Source organism: Oreochromis niloticus, linkage group LG16 (assembly GCF_001858045.2).
Source record: "Oreochromis niloticus isolate F11D_XX linkage group LG16, O_niloticus_UMD_NMBU, whole genome shotgun sequence".
NCBI lineage: Eukaryota > Metazoa > Chordata > Actinopteri > Cichliformes > Cichlidae > Oreochromis > Oreochromis niloticus.
The window spans coordinates 6,227,630-6,243,210 of NC_031987.2; the positions used below are offsets into that span (position 1 = coordinate 6,227,630).

Consider the following 15,581-nt stretch of genomic DNA (forward strand, 5'->3'; position numbering starts at 1 on the left):
CAGCTGACAGCCCTATTTGACAACTGTTAGAATTCATTGTTAAGGCAAGAACCAATCAGCTAAGTAAAGACAGACAAGAGTCCATCATTACTTTAAGAACTGAAGGTCAGTCAAGCTGGCTCACGCGAGGACCGCTCCAGGACAGGAGAACCAAGAGTCACCTCTGCTGCTGAGGATAAATTCATCCGAGTCACCAGCCTCAGAAATCGCAACAGCACCTCAGATTAGAGCCCAGATAAATGTCACGGAGTTTCACAGAGGAGAATGCACGAATCAGGCCTTTATGGTCAAATAGCTGCTAAGACCACTACTAAGGAAAAGCAACCAGCAGAAGACATTTGTTTGGGCCAAGAAACAGAAGGAATGGACATTAGACCAGTGGAAATCTGTGCTTTGGTTTGAAGAGTCGAAATTTGAGATCTTTTGTTCCACCTGCCGTGTCTTTGTGCGAGGTAGAAAAGGTGAACAAATGTTCCCTACATGCATGGTTCCCACCAGGAAGCATGGAGGAGGAGGTGTGATGGTGTGGGGGTGCTTTGCTGGTGACGCTGTTGGAGATGTATTCAAAACTGAAGGTGCACTGAACCCAGCATGGCTGCCGCAGCATCCTGCAGCAACATGCCATCCTATCTGGCTTGCATTGAGTTGGACCATCATTTACTTTTCAACAGGACAATGATGCCAAACACACCTCCAGGCTGTGTAAGGGCTATTTGAAGGAGTGTGGTGGAAGGGTGTGTCAGACGGCCTGGCCTCCACAGTCATCTAACCTAACCCAAATGGAGATGGTTTGGGTTGAGATGGGCTGCAGAGTGAAGGCAAAAGGGCCAACAAGTGCTCAGCATCTCTGGGAACTCCCTCAAGACCATTGTAAAACCATTTCAGGTGACTACCTCATGAAGCACATGCCAAGAGTGTGCAAAGCAGTAATCAAGCCAAAGGGTGGCTGATTTATTTCACACTTTTTTGTTTACTACATAATTTCATATGTGTTCATTCATAGTTTTGATGCCTTCAGTGAGAATCTACAATGTGAATAGTCATGAAAATAAAGAAAAACTTGTATGTATGTGTACATCCATTGAACTTTCATTATACATGACATATTATTACATTGACACAGTTGTTAGCAGTGGCCCCTCACAGCAAGAAGGTGAGTGTGTGGAGTGTGATTCATTTATTTATTAATGCAAAATATCTACTCCCAAACCACGACTTACTCATTCAAGCAGGTTTTCCTCTCATAAACACCCACAGTGCTGTACCTAATGAAGTGTTGCCATTTGTGAAATTTGTGAAACAATAAAGCTCATAGTGATCCTCAATTTTTAATGTTTCAATATAACCACAAATCATCTACAATTAGCCACAGATGTACATGTCATTACTGGCCTGGTTGGAGTCTCATAAATATTGTAGTTATAATCTGATGATGATCAGTCATACCTTAATTTTCCCACTGAGGGTGAAATCACATATTGAAACAGGTGGTAAAATATGTCATAAGTCATATCGCCTTCAGTGCTCATTAAAGTCCAGACTGGACCTATTTTGCAAAACCCCTGTCGTGTAAGTGATTACAATAAAGAGGCCATTTTCATGCTGGCAGTTAACACATATAAACCAATCAGGCTATGTTTCCTCCTGGGTTTAGCTACACTGTATCTCATTTGTTTTTACATATATTTCACCGTTTTGTTTTGGGGTTTTTTTTGTTAATATACATGTAAAACACTTGGGTAACAGGGTTTCTGTCTTTTCCCATGACAGCATGATGTATACACATTTATTTAAAGTATGAGAACACTCTACTTCCAGGATTTGTGGGGAAGTCCCTTTTTTGGCTGTGCTGAGGTGTGTGTCTGCTTACAGACATACCAAAGCATCAAGACATTTAATCCTGTCTGCTGCTTCGAATCAGTTATTTTATGCCAATCCACTTTTGGGGAGTTTTTTTCACTGGTTTTAGTGGCATTTTTAAAGCAGTGATTTTAGGTTCTGCTACTGAGTTAGCAGCTTCTGTTCATTGATGATTATTATACACATATTTGCAAACATCAAAATTTCCATACATATACCATTCCAAACACAGCAAGATGCTTTAACATGCATCCACGTTACTGAGCTATTCTTGTAATGCCCTAAAGCGTCACAACTGAACTGAACTTGGAAAAGGTGAAATCATCATCTTGATAGGAATAATGAAGATTAATTACATTATATTCTGAAACCTGATGTGTTTTTTCTTTTCCTTTTGTTGCCTCGAGCTCTCTTCTACCAGGGTGGCTTCGACAGTTTCTGGCACTCCTATTAAATGGTGCTGTTAAAAATAAAACTGAAATCTCTGTTATCTCAAAGAGGCTGTCAGAAGCTGTGTGATGCAGACTTTCTCATTTATAACATGAAAATAATCCAAAAGGAATTCCCTCTGGCTTTACTTGATTGTTCATTAGGAGTGACCCTGAAACTAAGTAACAAGCTTAAAGGCCTTTGAGGAGGCTGAAAACAGTTTCAATACCTTTTCTATTTCACAGTTTCAACCTTACCACACCCAGTAGTGATGTCACAGTGCACACCCACATCCTGGAGTTTCACCTTTAGCATCACTCCACCAAGGTGAGTACATTTAAATGTCAAGGTCAACAAAAATAAGAGTTGCAGCCGCTGTTTATTGGATCTTGACTTTCAAGAAACAAATAAAAGAAATCATGCTTTTCACTTATTGGAAAACTCAAAGGCTCTGTTTAAACTGTACTCTGTATAAAGGCTGACCTGCTGTACAGCAGGAGACCCTATGAAGAAAAGAGGGTAATAAATTTAGAAATGCACACTTTGCTTGTCAGTTTAGTCACTGATAACTTTGTTAGGTGATGGATGACATCTATCAGTAAACACGTTAAACCTCTGTGTTCATGTAACTGTTCCAACAACATACTGTGGGGCAAAACAGTTTAGAGAGGACACTCAGCAACAAGCATATCCCACAGTGGGATATCTGCTTTCTGTTCTCAGTCACCAGTGTTCCCCATATCACTTTTTTTATTGTTTCACAGTGACCACATTATTACATTCTGGTCACATTTGACCAAACTCAAATTAAATTTCAAATTAAAGTATTTATTTTACCCTAACCAGATTTCCCACAATAGGCACGCCAGTACAGCGGTGGGGAGCATGTTTCTTAGGTTCCCATTATGTGTGTGTGTGTGTGTGTGTGTGTGTGTGTGTGTTTGTTTAGCTTATATTGGGAAAAAAATGTCAAGTTTATTTGGGTAAGTAATCAATTTTTAATAGCAGCATGCTAATGCTCTAGATGCCAAATAATCCAAAAGACTGGTGGTTATTGAACTACAGTATTATGCACAATAATATTTTACCGCTTAATCTTTAAAGTATACCTGCCCTGTAAATTTGATGTATTCCACCAATTTTGCCAAGATGCTCCACCTGACCGATTGGATTGATTATTTTTTAGGAAATACAACAACATAATAACAAGGTAAAACATTTAAAAATAATAATAATATTAATGTTTGATCCCAGGATTTATTGGGTGGATATGTCATTGTTTGGTTGAATGGTTTGGAGCTACATGTCAATCAATAAAACGTTTTTGTGTGTGATCTTTATCCTGTAATAAAACATTTCCATAAGGATGGGAACAGCCTCTTACAGTATGAAAACCCCCTATAAAGTACAGCGGTCACAGAATGGTTCAAATATGAAACTTATGTGACTCATCAGAAGACCTATTGGTGATTTTGGATTCGAAACACTTGGCACTGTAAAATCAGATAATTGGCTGTTCTGGGAGCCTTTTTCCCCTTTAATCTGGCCTTGATTGAATATATGTATAGAAATGGCTTTGGTTAGGGCCTACCACACATGGAGCTGATCTGATTGGGAGTGTGTTGGTTGGCCTCAGTTGCATTCTGGATCCCTCACAGCCTCTGGTTTGCCTGTTCTGTTTCACTTCTACAAACAGCTGACTTGAGGGATTTGGGTCTCCAGTAATTGTTGTGCTGGATCATTGCTGGGCTCTTCCCTTCTTTCTTGCCATGCCAAACCAACCATTGTTGTAGTGTTTCTCCCAAGCTGCAATCATAGGCAGATGGCTGTGGGTCCCGTCACTTCATGTTAATGGGGCTTTTTCCCCGAGCAAATAAATTAGGTCTGCTCATAAACTGAGGTGTGATGTAAGGTGTTTGCTAAAATGGATAATTATTTCTGAGTTTTGACAGATTTGATTGTTGCATGTTTGGTTAGATAAATTGCATTTTGGCTATGAATATGTTTTGGGGAAAGATATCAGTTTTGTTGCCGTTGCAGTATAGACCCGATCTTTTTGGGGGGGCTTTTAGCAACAGTATTTCTTCTTCAACATTACTTTGAATCGTTTATTTTTCTATAAGTATAAGTAAGAATTAAGTACAAGTAAGAACCCCAATTTTCTTCGGGGTCAACCTTCAGGATCAATAAAGTTTTACTGAATTGAATTGAAGTAGTAATAGTAATGCTAGTGTTCAAGTAGTAATTTTTCCACAGGGTTTTTTTGTTCTCAAACTGACAAAATTAGGGCGCATTTAAACATTACTCTTTGGAGCCACTGGTTACTAAAATAACTCAAACTTTTAATTAGGACTCACCCGTGGATAGTGTCAAACACCAATATAGTTTGGGGGGTTTTTTTTTAAATGAAGCCAACATGAGACTGCTTTAAATTTGCATTCACATTAATGAAGATTATGGAGCCACATGTCTGGTTGTAAAAACACTTCTAGATGTATAGACATCTAGGTTAGGAAAGGGGCCTTTAACTCCTGTTCTCTGTAAACACTTTCCTGATGACCTCATAGGTTTAAGTGTTAGTTTGTGAACATACTGAATAGGAGCATGATTCTACTTTGGAATTTATGGTCATTATTGGAGCCAGAAAGGATAATTATCCAGGGGATGCTCACTGGCTGATCACTTCTCAACAGGGCTTTAAGAAGCAATGGGCGATGTCACAACAGCTGTATTCATCTTTTCTATTCATCTTACATATATATATATATATATATATATATATATATATATATATATATATATATATATATATATATATACACTGTAAAAACTGTGACTAGAGGTTACTTAAAAAACCTATGGCAACAAAGTGACACTTAAAATAATTAAGTAGATTTTAATTTCGAAAGATTTATGTAAAATGTAGAGAAAATGTTAATTAAATTCAAACAGAAAACAAAAGTAGATATTAATAGAATTAAGCTGTAAATGTGCGTTGGATTTAGGGACAAAATCTCAAACTGAAGGTTAAAATTGCCCAACTTCAACAAAAAAAATAATTGATATGAAATAATTCTCTGAGAAAAATTACTTTGAATTTACTAACTATCTGGCAAAGGTTTAGTAAAAACTTCCTAAAATATCCATTACAAAGAAATGAAGATTTTTTGTTTTTTCAGTAAAACTCAAATTGGATTCAATAATTTTCCAAATAAACCTTATAAATAATGACTGAATAATAAGAGAAAATAAAAAGAATTTAACTTATTTTCTGAGTAAAATGAATCAATTTCACAAAGAAAACATCAAAGCAGTAATTTGTTTTATTGTGGAAAATTAAACACGGTAATTTATAATGTAACATTTTTCTTTTTCTATTCACTGAATTCTTATCAACAATCTTCTGATCTCCTAAATATATTCCCCTGCTGTAAATTTTAGTGTGATAAACAGTTTATCACACAGCTCTGTACACAGAGCAACAGCAACATAAAGAAACTATAAGAATGTAAACCAGTTTTGTCAAAAAGAAATGAATCATTAGATTAGACTGTAATATCAAAATGAACCTGAAATCTGAATATTCTTTACTCTGTTTCCTTTATCTCTGTTACTTATTTATGATTGACTAACAAAAACTTTGTAATTGAATCACTCAATATAACTGTAGAACAAAGGTTTATCACTCATGTACATGGTATATCAATAATGTAAATCAACCTTTTATCCCAATTTGGATGTTTAACCTGAGAAAATCTAAGACACATGTAAGATGAAGTAACATTTCTACAGCTACAGGACTGCAATTCTGTTAAATTTTAAAGTTGTTTTAAACTAATGTTTTATAGTAACATACACTATAAACAAAGGAAAGCTTCACTAGTGATTCCTCCTATTTGTTGCCTTTCAAACAGAACATTCCTACGAAACTTGTAGGTAATAAAAAACAAACATTAAAATAAAGAGCACAAATACAGCCTGACACATTGCAGGTCTGAAAAGATAGCTGCATCTAACAAAGACAAACCAAAGGTTTTCAGTGAGCTTACTTCCCTTTCATTCTTTCAGAGTCCTTGTTTAAGCCATTAACTTATTCTTGAGGCTGTTCACTTTTGGTGAGAGTTTAGCACAATCCAGTTCAAGGAAAAGTTTCTGGAATACTTCCAAGGTGTATTTTAGCTCTTTGGGATAGGCAAGATCGACTGCATATGTCAATCCAACAAGCATTGCACATGCTCTTGGAAAATTACCCAGAGCAGGCATAACTCTCACACCCTCCAGCACAATGCCAATGTCATTCTCCTCAGATCCAACAGCCTTGATTTTGTAGATTTTCATCCTCTGTTCAGAAAGATCTTGTGACACACTATCCCCATCAGCATCCTGAAACAACAAAAACATGTTTTTTTCTGACTGTAATTGCACACATGAAATATTTCCCACTTTGACTAACACATATGAATAACAAAAACAGAAACATTTTTCTATTTCAACACTTACACTGTACTCTTTGATCAGTTGATCAATGGACTCCCCAAGGTACACCATCAAGCACTGAATGACCAGATTTCTGGTTATGTTATTGCTAGGATTGCTTGGTGACTGAAAATGACCAAGAAATCCAAAAGTTACCATCATATATGTGACCATTTATTAAGACAAACTGTGAGAATTGGCAGTGTTAATATAAACTGTTAAATATCAAATTATGATCATATGGAACATTATGTGGGATAATTAGCTGATGTTAATGCACATGCGTGGATGCTGACAGACAGTCAACACAAGGGTATTGTCAACTTTATATAGGTAAAGACAATTCCGAGCTGATATTCTTCAGGTTGCATTCATTTGCAACTGTGTGCTTGCCTTCAAGCTTTTAACTAAATTAAATTTATGACTAATATCTCCAAGTTTTTGTGTCTGAAATCTTTAAATGAATCTTTTTAGTAAATTAATTTAATTTAGTTTTTAATTTAATTTAGTTACTGTTGGTAAGAAAGAGCAATACCAGTACTTGTATGAGTATTTTTACTAAGAACAGACGTGTATTTATAATACAGCTAAAACATGAAAACCATAAGTGTGTTGTTAATTATATCAATGTTCCAACATTTCCTGACGTCCTCTTGCACTGACAAAAGCATGCAAAAACGTTAGTTGAGCTATGCACCATGCAAATGAGTCTTGAAATTTGACAACAAAATTCTTTAAATAAAATTCCAAACTGAAATGTCTGTGGAAAATACCTTGGCTATGATAGCCTGCAACTTCAATCCCATGGCTCCCCCCTTGGAATGGAAAAGGGCCAACAGTTTGGGAGTGTATTCATCCAACATGGACATGAATTTGGTTTCAAGGTGTACCAGGGTGATCCTGTAGAACTCATCCTGCAGCTGAATGACAAAAAAACCCCATGATACAGCCTCAATTTATTTGAAACTTGAAACATTACATAAAAAACAAAACAAAAGCCTACCCAAAATTAATTTGAAACTCACATGAGATGCCTCAAACAAAGCTGGCCATCTGGCTTTGATGTCCTCAATGCTGGGGGACAGGTTGACGATTTCATGTCGTCTATGTGCAAATGTTTTTGCCATTTTTTCTTTTATCACTTTGTTGTTGTCTCTTTTCTTGACTTCAGTAAGCAACTGGATTCTCTCTTCTTCTTGACTGTCCTCATCTTCACCTGCTGGATATGGAGGAAGGTAATTTACCTCTGCTTTCCGAGGCTTTTTTACTTTCTTTGCAGACTTCTGGTCACCTGGACTCTTGTGTTTCATGGCATTGCATGTCAACTCAGGAACACCAAACCCTCTAAGTTTTGTACGATAATTGGCCATCTTGTATTTGATGCTTTGTTGCCAACCGTAATAACCTGAGAAAGAGCCGGGTTCCTTGAGACAAGGGTATTTTTTCACAAGTGCCTCAGCAACATAACTAACCTGTGCACTAGAAGGATAGGCTGTAAATGTAAATATAGTTTCAGCCAACTTCTCGAGAATGTCAGTCTTTACTTTGGATGTGGGCAGAAGATTTCCATTCTTTTTATACTCCTCAGTGGCTCTTTCCAGGTACATCTCAGTTTCATATGCAAACTGTGGAATGAGGAACTGCTTCGGCCAGGGCTCACAACGTTCTGTGGTCTTCTGGCTTTTGAGAATAATGGTGTCCTGAGAAGATGTGTTTGCAGCAGAGTCTGCACTGGATACAACTGACTCAGAATATGAGGAGTCATAGTCAGTTGACAGTTGACCAGAGGTGCTCCCAAAACTGTCATCAGTCGGAGTCAAGCTTAGGATGACCGGGGTGATGCCAACAACCTTCACAGTGTATCTGTCTTTTATCTGGTCAGCTCTGTGAAGAGTGAAGTAGTCCTGAAATTCTGGGTCAAAATACTGAAGACTGAAGTCGTTTGAAATCTTAAAGGTATCCTTCACAACACTCTGCAGCTCCTCCACTGTTGGTGGGATCCCTGATGGAAGAACCAACTTCTCGATTTGGTCATCAATAATTACACGAAGCTTTGCCTCCATCTCGTTCAACCTACAATAAAATGTAAATGGGCAGAGTTAAATTTCCCTTCAATTAAATAAAATTAGTCATTACTTTGCATTCATACAATAGTTGAGATATAAAACTATAAAACAAAAAGCACACTTCAACACACCAAATGCTGCAAAAAACAAATACTTGGGAGATGTACATGTTATCGAGTTTTTGTTGTTGTCGTTTTGGTTTTTTTTACCTATTATTCAGCGCAGATGTAACGTTTCAGGGTTACCAAGCGTTTTCTTCCCACATTGTATGAAGCCAAGGGCCACATGTCACCAAGTTTTTGCTGCTCCAAAAGACTGATCTTGCCAGTGTCCTCCAGTTGAAAAGATCTCAGATGTTCTACATACCATGCAGCAAGTAACTTCACAATGAAATATACAGAATTGTCCAAAACGACTATCTGTATTATCTCAGCAAAGTCTGGTAGTCCACATGTTGAACCATTAGACAGGATCATCCCAGCAGTGTATCTTGTTCCACTGTAGGTGACAGTGGTGGCAAGCTGCACACAAGTCAGAGATGGTGATCTTGCTCTTAAATCTGCCTGTATGTCTGGATGCAGCACATCTACAGGCATTCTGGATATTTTTGTGACAAGCAGGGCAGGTTTCACCTCTTTTGATTGCATGTGGTATGCCATCATCATTTGATGTCTTGTAGAAAGGGTCAGCAACACATTTTTGAAATTGTTAGTATGTCTCACAACTTGCTTAAAAAATCTGTGTTTCGCCTCAAAGCGCATTGTCCATACTCCAACCAATGGCCCATATTTTTCTATTAACGCAGGGTAATGCTCCAAAAAATGGTGTTTTGGTGTCAGCCTTTGATCAGGAAAAACTTCCAAATATCTGACACGATGTTCAGATATTTTAAATTCAAGGTAGGCAATGCTTTGTGTTGTGTGAACAGGGGCAACCACTAACTCAACAATGTCCTTCAAAGTCAGAAGAAGTTGCCAAACAGGATCACCTTCAGGTACACGTAAACCAACAAGGAGAGGCAACAAACGTATTAGGGCCCAGTTTTCATGAGCATTTCCTCCTATAGTTTTGCGACCAGCAAAATTTGGAGGGATTGTTTGTGGACTGTTCAATTTGTCTGAGCCCTTATATGGAAAACATGTGATTATATTATTCAGTTCAGTCAAACTGAAGTAGTGCTTCTTCAAAAAAACTTGAAAACACAATGCTAACTCTCTTGGCACTATTCCCTCAAAAAGGTCATGAAGGACATCTGGTGGGTATCCAGACACAAAGTGAAAATGATTAAGTTGATCAGTTAATGGACATGACCGCTTTAAGCCAAAATGAGGCACTAAATTTGGATTTTCTTTGACAGCTTGTACGTGTAAAACATAGTCATCCTTTTTTCGAAGTGGGAAGACCCCAGACCGTACTTCATATGTCTGGTACTCTGAAGAATGTCCAAGGCAGAATCTACAAACATATGGCCCATTAAAACTTTCAACAAGTCCACTAATTGCATGAGCACCAAGGTTATCGGCTACAACACAGTGTAGGGTGCCTTTAATATTTCTCCCTAAACATGAAATAAAAACCCCCTCCTGTTCAAGAGTGACAAGATCTTTCAAAAGTGGATCCAATACTACTTTGTATTCAAACTGTTTCACATCAACAGATTTGCAAAGTAAAGCTAGTTGTATTGATGTTAAAGCAGACTGTAATCTCAATGGCAAATTGGCCAAAACCCAATAAACTGCAGTTATTTTATGTTTTTTCCGAGAGGTTCCTAATGGGTTACACACCTCAAATTCATCAACATAAATTATTATAGAGAGTCTTGTTTCTTCTACAGCATAAAAGTCATTGTCCTTAAAACACGTACCATCAAAAATGGACTTAAAATGCCCAGTGCTACTTGAGCACCTCGAAAAGGCTTCCACTGCAATATCTTTGTTCTTTAGTACTACTTGCAAGGTCTTTAGAACTGGTACATATTGAAAGCTCTTTTTTTGCTCAGCATCAAGAATATATTCAATAGGATCCACAAACTGGAAATGCTTCTTAAAATACTTATTTCTCTTAAAAGCTGAACCAAGTGGCCCACCTGCTCCAAGAGCTCTGCTAATGGGATGAGAGCTGCACAACTGTTCAGCCAAGTCCTTTATGATAGTGTGGTCAACTGTGCATTTGTTAGATTTCAGTGCTGAATCAATTATATTTTTAACCGCCTCCACAGATGCTGAAGAAGAAATATAGAAAAGATCTTCAACCAAAGCATCAATGCACCTCACTGAAACATTATAAGTGCTTTCTAACTTGAGTAGAAGTAAGCCAAGTCCTTGAAGAACAGTACAAGATGCACTTTCTGGATCAACATCACTAGAGCATTCATCATTGTTGAGTTCAGGGACATCAGAATGGTCAGTGTTCTGACTAGGATGACTTTCCAAGACTTCTTTCTTAAAATCAGTTAAGGAACAAGATGTATGTCTCCTGCCTTTGTGCTTTAGAAATGTATTGTATATATTTGTGCGAAAGTCACATCCATTAAAAACGCAAAATACAGTTTCGTGTCTCTTCAAGTGATTTCCTATATGCTGAAAATAGTCCTTCTGAGTAGAGCAAAAAGCAGTGCAAGCCAAACACTTAAATGCAGTGATCACTCCAGGCCTTGGACTCTCTTCAGCAGCATGGTATCTGGACAAATGTGTGCGAAGGGCTCCTTGAGTTTTAAATGTGCAAGGACAACTGCCATACAGACATGGCTGGTGCTGTCCACGACCAAATGTTGCGTGTTGTAATCTGTAATGACGTAGTAGATTCCCCTTTGTAGTAGAAAAAGATTTGCATATCTTACACTGCCATCCCATTTGCCAGGTCCTAAAGTGATGGGAAAATAAATATCTAAGAATCTAAATAGTTTTTCATGACAAATGTAAGAGCATGGGTATCTATACACATTTGACGTTGAGATTATAGAGAAGAAGAAAAAAATCCTACAAATAATAAGCAATTATTTTCTACTTATTTTTACAAAAACAAATGAGTTAGATTAAGTGGGGTCAACTTGGTAATTTTCTGCTGCTTCAATTTCAAAACCATTAGTTTAATTTAATACAACATGGTATCACAACTTACTTTATAATGCACAGTCTACATACCGATCAGCTGGATTTAAGTTGAGGGATCTTCCAATACCTGAAAGGAAAGCAACATTATCATTAATAGCAGTCTCCAAAATAAAATAAAAAATACACAAACACACGCAGATTGTTAAAGACATATTTAAATTAATGCTAAAATTTTAAAGGTGAGGTACATATATAACACAAGGAAATTCTTTATTAGAGTAAAAAGGGGATAAGCCCTGGTTTCTGTAGCAATTTGGTGACAGATCACAACATGAAATAACCCCGCCATATATATATATATATATATATATATATATATATATATATATATATATATAGATAGATAGATAGATAGATAGATAGAGATATATATATATATATATATATATATATATATGAAATAAGACATAAGTCTAGATGTCTAGATCACAGATTTGTTAAACAGTGATAGGTAAAGTAATAAAATCTCTGACTAAAGATGTTTAAGATAATTCTTAAATCCATTTTTTTATTATTGCAAATGTGAGCACTTGATATGCAGTCATTCCAATAGATTAACACATTTCAAAACACACAAGGATATTTACTGTTATTTTCTAATAATGATTCTACAAATTTTCTGGTGAGATATTTATTCTTAACAGTAAATACAAAGTCACTGACACTGGCTTAACGCCTCTAAACGAACACAAAACGTTAGAGCACTTATGCAATATGTGATGTCTTGATAAATCGAGCAGATATTTAAAGTTTACACAGCACCATTCTTGCAATAAAATATCTTAAAAGTTAGAGCTGGTGGGTAGCAGACGTCTCCGAAAATGACGAAGCACTTTTGCAAATATGCGATATCTTGATAAACTGAGCAGATTTTTGATGTTTACACAGTTACTTTCTCGCCTGAAAATATGTTAAAAGTTTATTTTGCGACCCAGAAAGAGTAATATTTTAAACTCCGCCACTGCCTCGTTTGAGTTTTTGACGAAATTGATTCTGGGATATTGCATTTCGTCATTTCGAGCTGATTGGAGACCAAAACATCCAATCAGATTTTTTTTGCATCCAAGTCTGTGATTGGCTGGTTTTGTGGCACAAATATAACGGTGTACAGAAAGAGGTCGTGTCCAAATTCATGGGCTGCATCTTCCTGAGGCCGCATTTGTAGACCGATTACGTCACAGCGACGCGCCGAAGGCTGTCCAAATTCATGGACTCCTCCGAATGCAGCTGACAAATGAGTCCTCCTTTTCCCCGAATTTGAAGGATGGATCGGGTGTGTACTTCGTGGCCCACCATATCCCAGAATTCATAGCGCGGCCCAGCCAAACTCCAGTTTCCAACAATGGCGGCCGCTACTAAGTTTTAAAATTACTCTTACTAATGTTTCAGGGTCACAAAATAAACTTTTAACATATTTTCAGGCGAGAAAGTAACTGTGTAAACATCAAAAATCTGCTCAGTTTATCAAGATATCGCATATTTGCAAAAGTGCTTCGTCGTTTTCGGAGACGTCTGCTACCCACCAGCTCTATAGCTAGCCGAGAGCTCGAGGGTCCCTGAAGCCGCCGAGAACGGCACAACTCCCGGCACATCATTTTCAGATCACCGCGGACGTTTACTCGGGTTAAACGTAATATATAAGTCACTTGGACAACCTAAAATGTTATTGTTAGGCTTTGTTCTGTGTTTTGTTTGTTCCTGAGTAAATCGGGTTGGCTGAGATTAAAGTTATTAGATTCGATTAGATAAAAATAAAACTTTATTTTCCTCCTTGGTTTTTACACAGCTGACTAAGCGTCAAACAGAAAACTGATTAAACTGATTAAACAGGAATATGAGATGGTCGAGAATTTATACCAGTGTCCTGTTATATTTTACATAGCAACGGCCGAATTTATTAAACTCCACCGATACAGCGGTGACGCTAATCAGAAGGCTAGACCGTCCAATTTCACAGCCATTTACTTCCAGCCTACCCGACCTGAGGACCCGGACCACGTAGACCGCGAAGGCCAGGTCCTCAGGAGGACCGTTGCGAGTAAGCGCAAATGCAAAAACTGAGCGAACAGGTCTGCTATGTGTGTGTGTGTGGATAATAGCAAACACTGAAATACATTTTTTGCACGCAGCAATTAATTTTGTTCACTCAAATTTAGCTTTTCTTCGCCCAAAATAAATTTCTCCTCAAAATGCAACACTTGCACCTGCAATTTCTTTTACGTGTGCACAGAATAGTGGCACAAAAATAACGCCATAAAGTCACGGGGCTCCGACAGCATGACGCGAAAAAAACAGTTATGTCGCTGGACTGAGCCACTTTAGCTTCATTAACCAAAACTGAAAACAACTGCGTCGAGACAAAAGCTTCGCAAAACTGACTGTGGCTGACAAAATCCGGCACAAATGATTTTAACTAAATCGCTTACCACTGAGCGCAAAACTTTTCATCAACTTTTAAAAGTGGATGAAAGACGTTAAAACTCATCGGAATTTATCGTTGATATACTTTTTAATACGGTAAAACATTTGGTTAGTTAAAGCTGTCCAGTAACACAGTCGTGAAGGCTTGGAAAGTGACCTTGTGCTAGCAGTCCACTAACTGTCATTTGTGTAAAAATATGATACTATCATTACAGTGATCATTATTAATCTAATTTTGACGTATTATACTGTTTAAAACCTTTACTCATAACCGATATACGTTATTGTTTAAACCGTGTCCTATATCCGAACAAATTAAGAAGTCTTACCTCTGACAAAATGGAGAACGTCCGCTCATGAAGCTGTGTGTCCTGCACGTGGCACAAAGGATTATGGGCGGAAGTGTACAATGATTAAAATGAAAATGCTTTCATCAGTTGAATCTATCAGATTTCTTAATTTTTCTAGGTACTCATACATTTTTTTAAAATCTACTCAACAAACCATTGCTTAATTTACCTCAAACGAAAGTGTGTAAATTTAAATAACTGAACATCTGAAACACGTTGAATTTTGCTTAGATTTAATTAAAACGACACATACACATTTTTACTAAGTAATAGTTACTATTACTTTCCTAATAGATACTAATTAACCCGAATCACAGTTTTTACAGTGTATATATATATATAATCACACACACACACATACATTAGATAGATAAATATAGATAGGTTTAACGTGTACTCAACTCAGATGCTAAACTGGCCTTGGTCTTGCTAAGTTGCCGGCCACAGAGCAGGTCAGGGTCAGCTTCAACTCTCAATCTAATGAAATGCAATCAAAATCTGTGTCTTGTAACAACTTACAGCCCACTGCATGGTAAGAATGATCACTCAGGCAGATCTGGAGTTGCTTAAACAGTCATCGAGCCTCAGTTCCTAGAAGTACCCCGAACACATCCCATGGGCCTGAGGAAAACTACTGGATTTAATCCCATGCTTGTAAATTAAATTCAGACCGAATACAAAGAAATGCCACATTTGTTTTTACAAACAGCCACATGTGGGGATGTTTTGATTGCCCAATCAAAATGTTGTTTCATGATATCTGTGGTGGCAATATGTTTGTGGAATGATTCCAGCAGATGGAGAGAAAAAAAACTGTTGGAAACGGTTTCCCCCAAAAAATAATCGTGCTTTGTCACAGTGAAAAC

At 37.3% G+C, this 15,581-nt stretch overlaps 1 protein-coding gene across 7 annotated transcripts; it reads right to left on the reverse strand.

The window, feature by feature from the left end:
• Positions 1-6,105: 6,105 nt before the first annotated feature.
• On the reverse strand, positions 6,106-15,042 carry LOC109194557 (uncharacterized). Of its 7 annotated transcripts, none has more exons than XM_019353473.2 (7): positions 14,695-15,042; positions 11,975-12,011; positions 11,671-11,693; positions 7,791-8,838; positions 7,539-7,685; positions 6,790-6,891; positions 6,106-6,672 (listed from the first exon to the last, which is right to left on the reverse strand). In XM_019353473.2, exons 3-7 carry the CDS (start codon positions 11,676-11,678, stop codon positions 6,367-6,369), a joined length of 1,611 nt encoding a protein of 536 aa, XP_019209018.1. In that variant the 5' UTR covers positions 11,679-11,693; positions 11,975-12,011; positions 14,695-15,042; the 3' UTR covers positions 6,106-6,366. The 7 variants fall into 7 exon arrangements, with proteins under 7 accessions (XP_019209018.1, XP_019209020.1, XP_019209021.1 ...); XM_019353475.2 differs by having other exon boundaries at positions 9,041-11,693; XM_019353476.2 differs by lacking the exon at positions 11,671-11,693.
• Positions 15,043-15,581: the final 539 nt, after the last annotated feature.

Bases quoted from the DNA above. Each gene is read 5' to 3' on its own strand.
- LOC109194557 (XM_019353472.1), bottom strand. From the start codon at position 11,683: ATGGGATGGCAGTGTAAGATATGCAAATCTTTTTCTACTACAAAGGGG.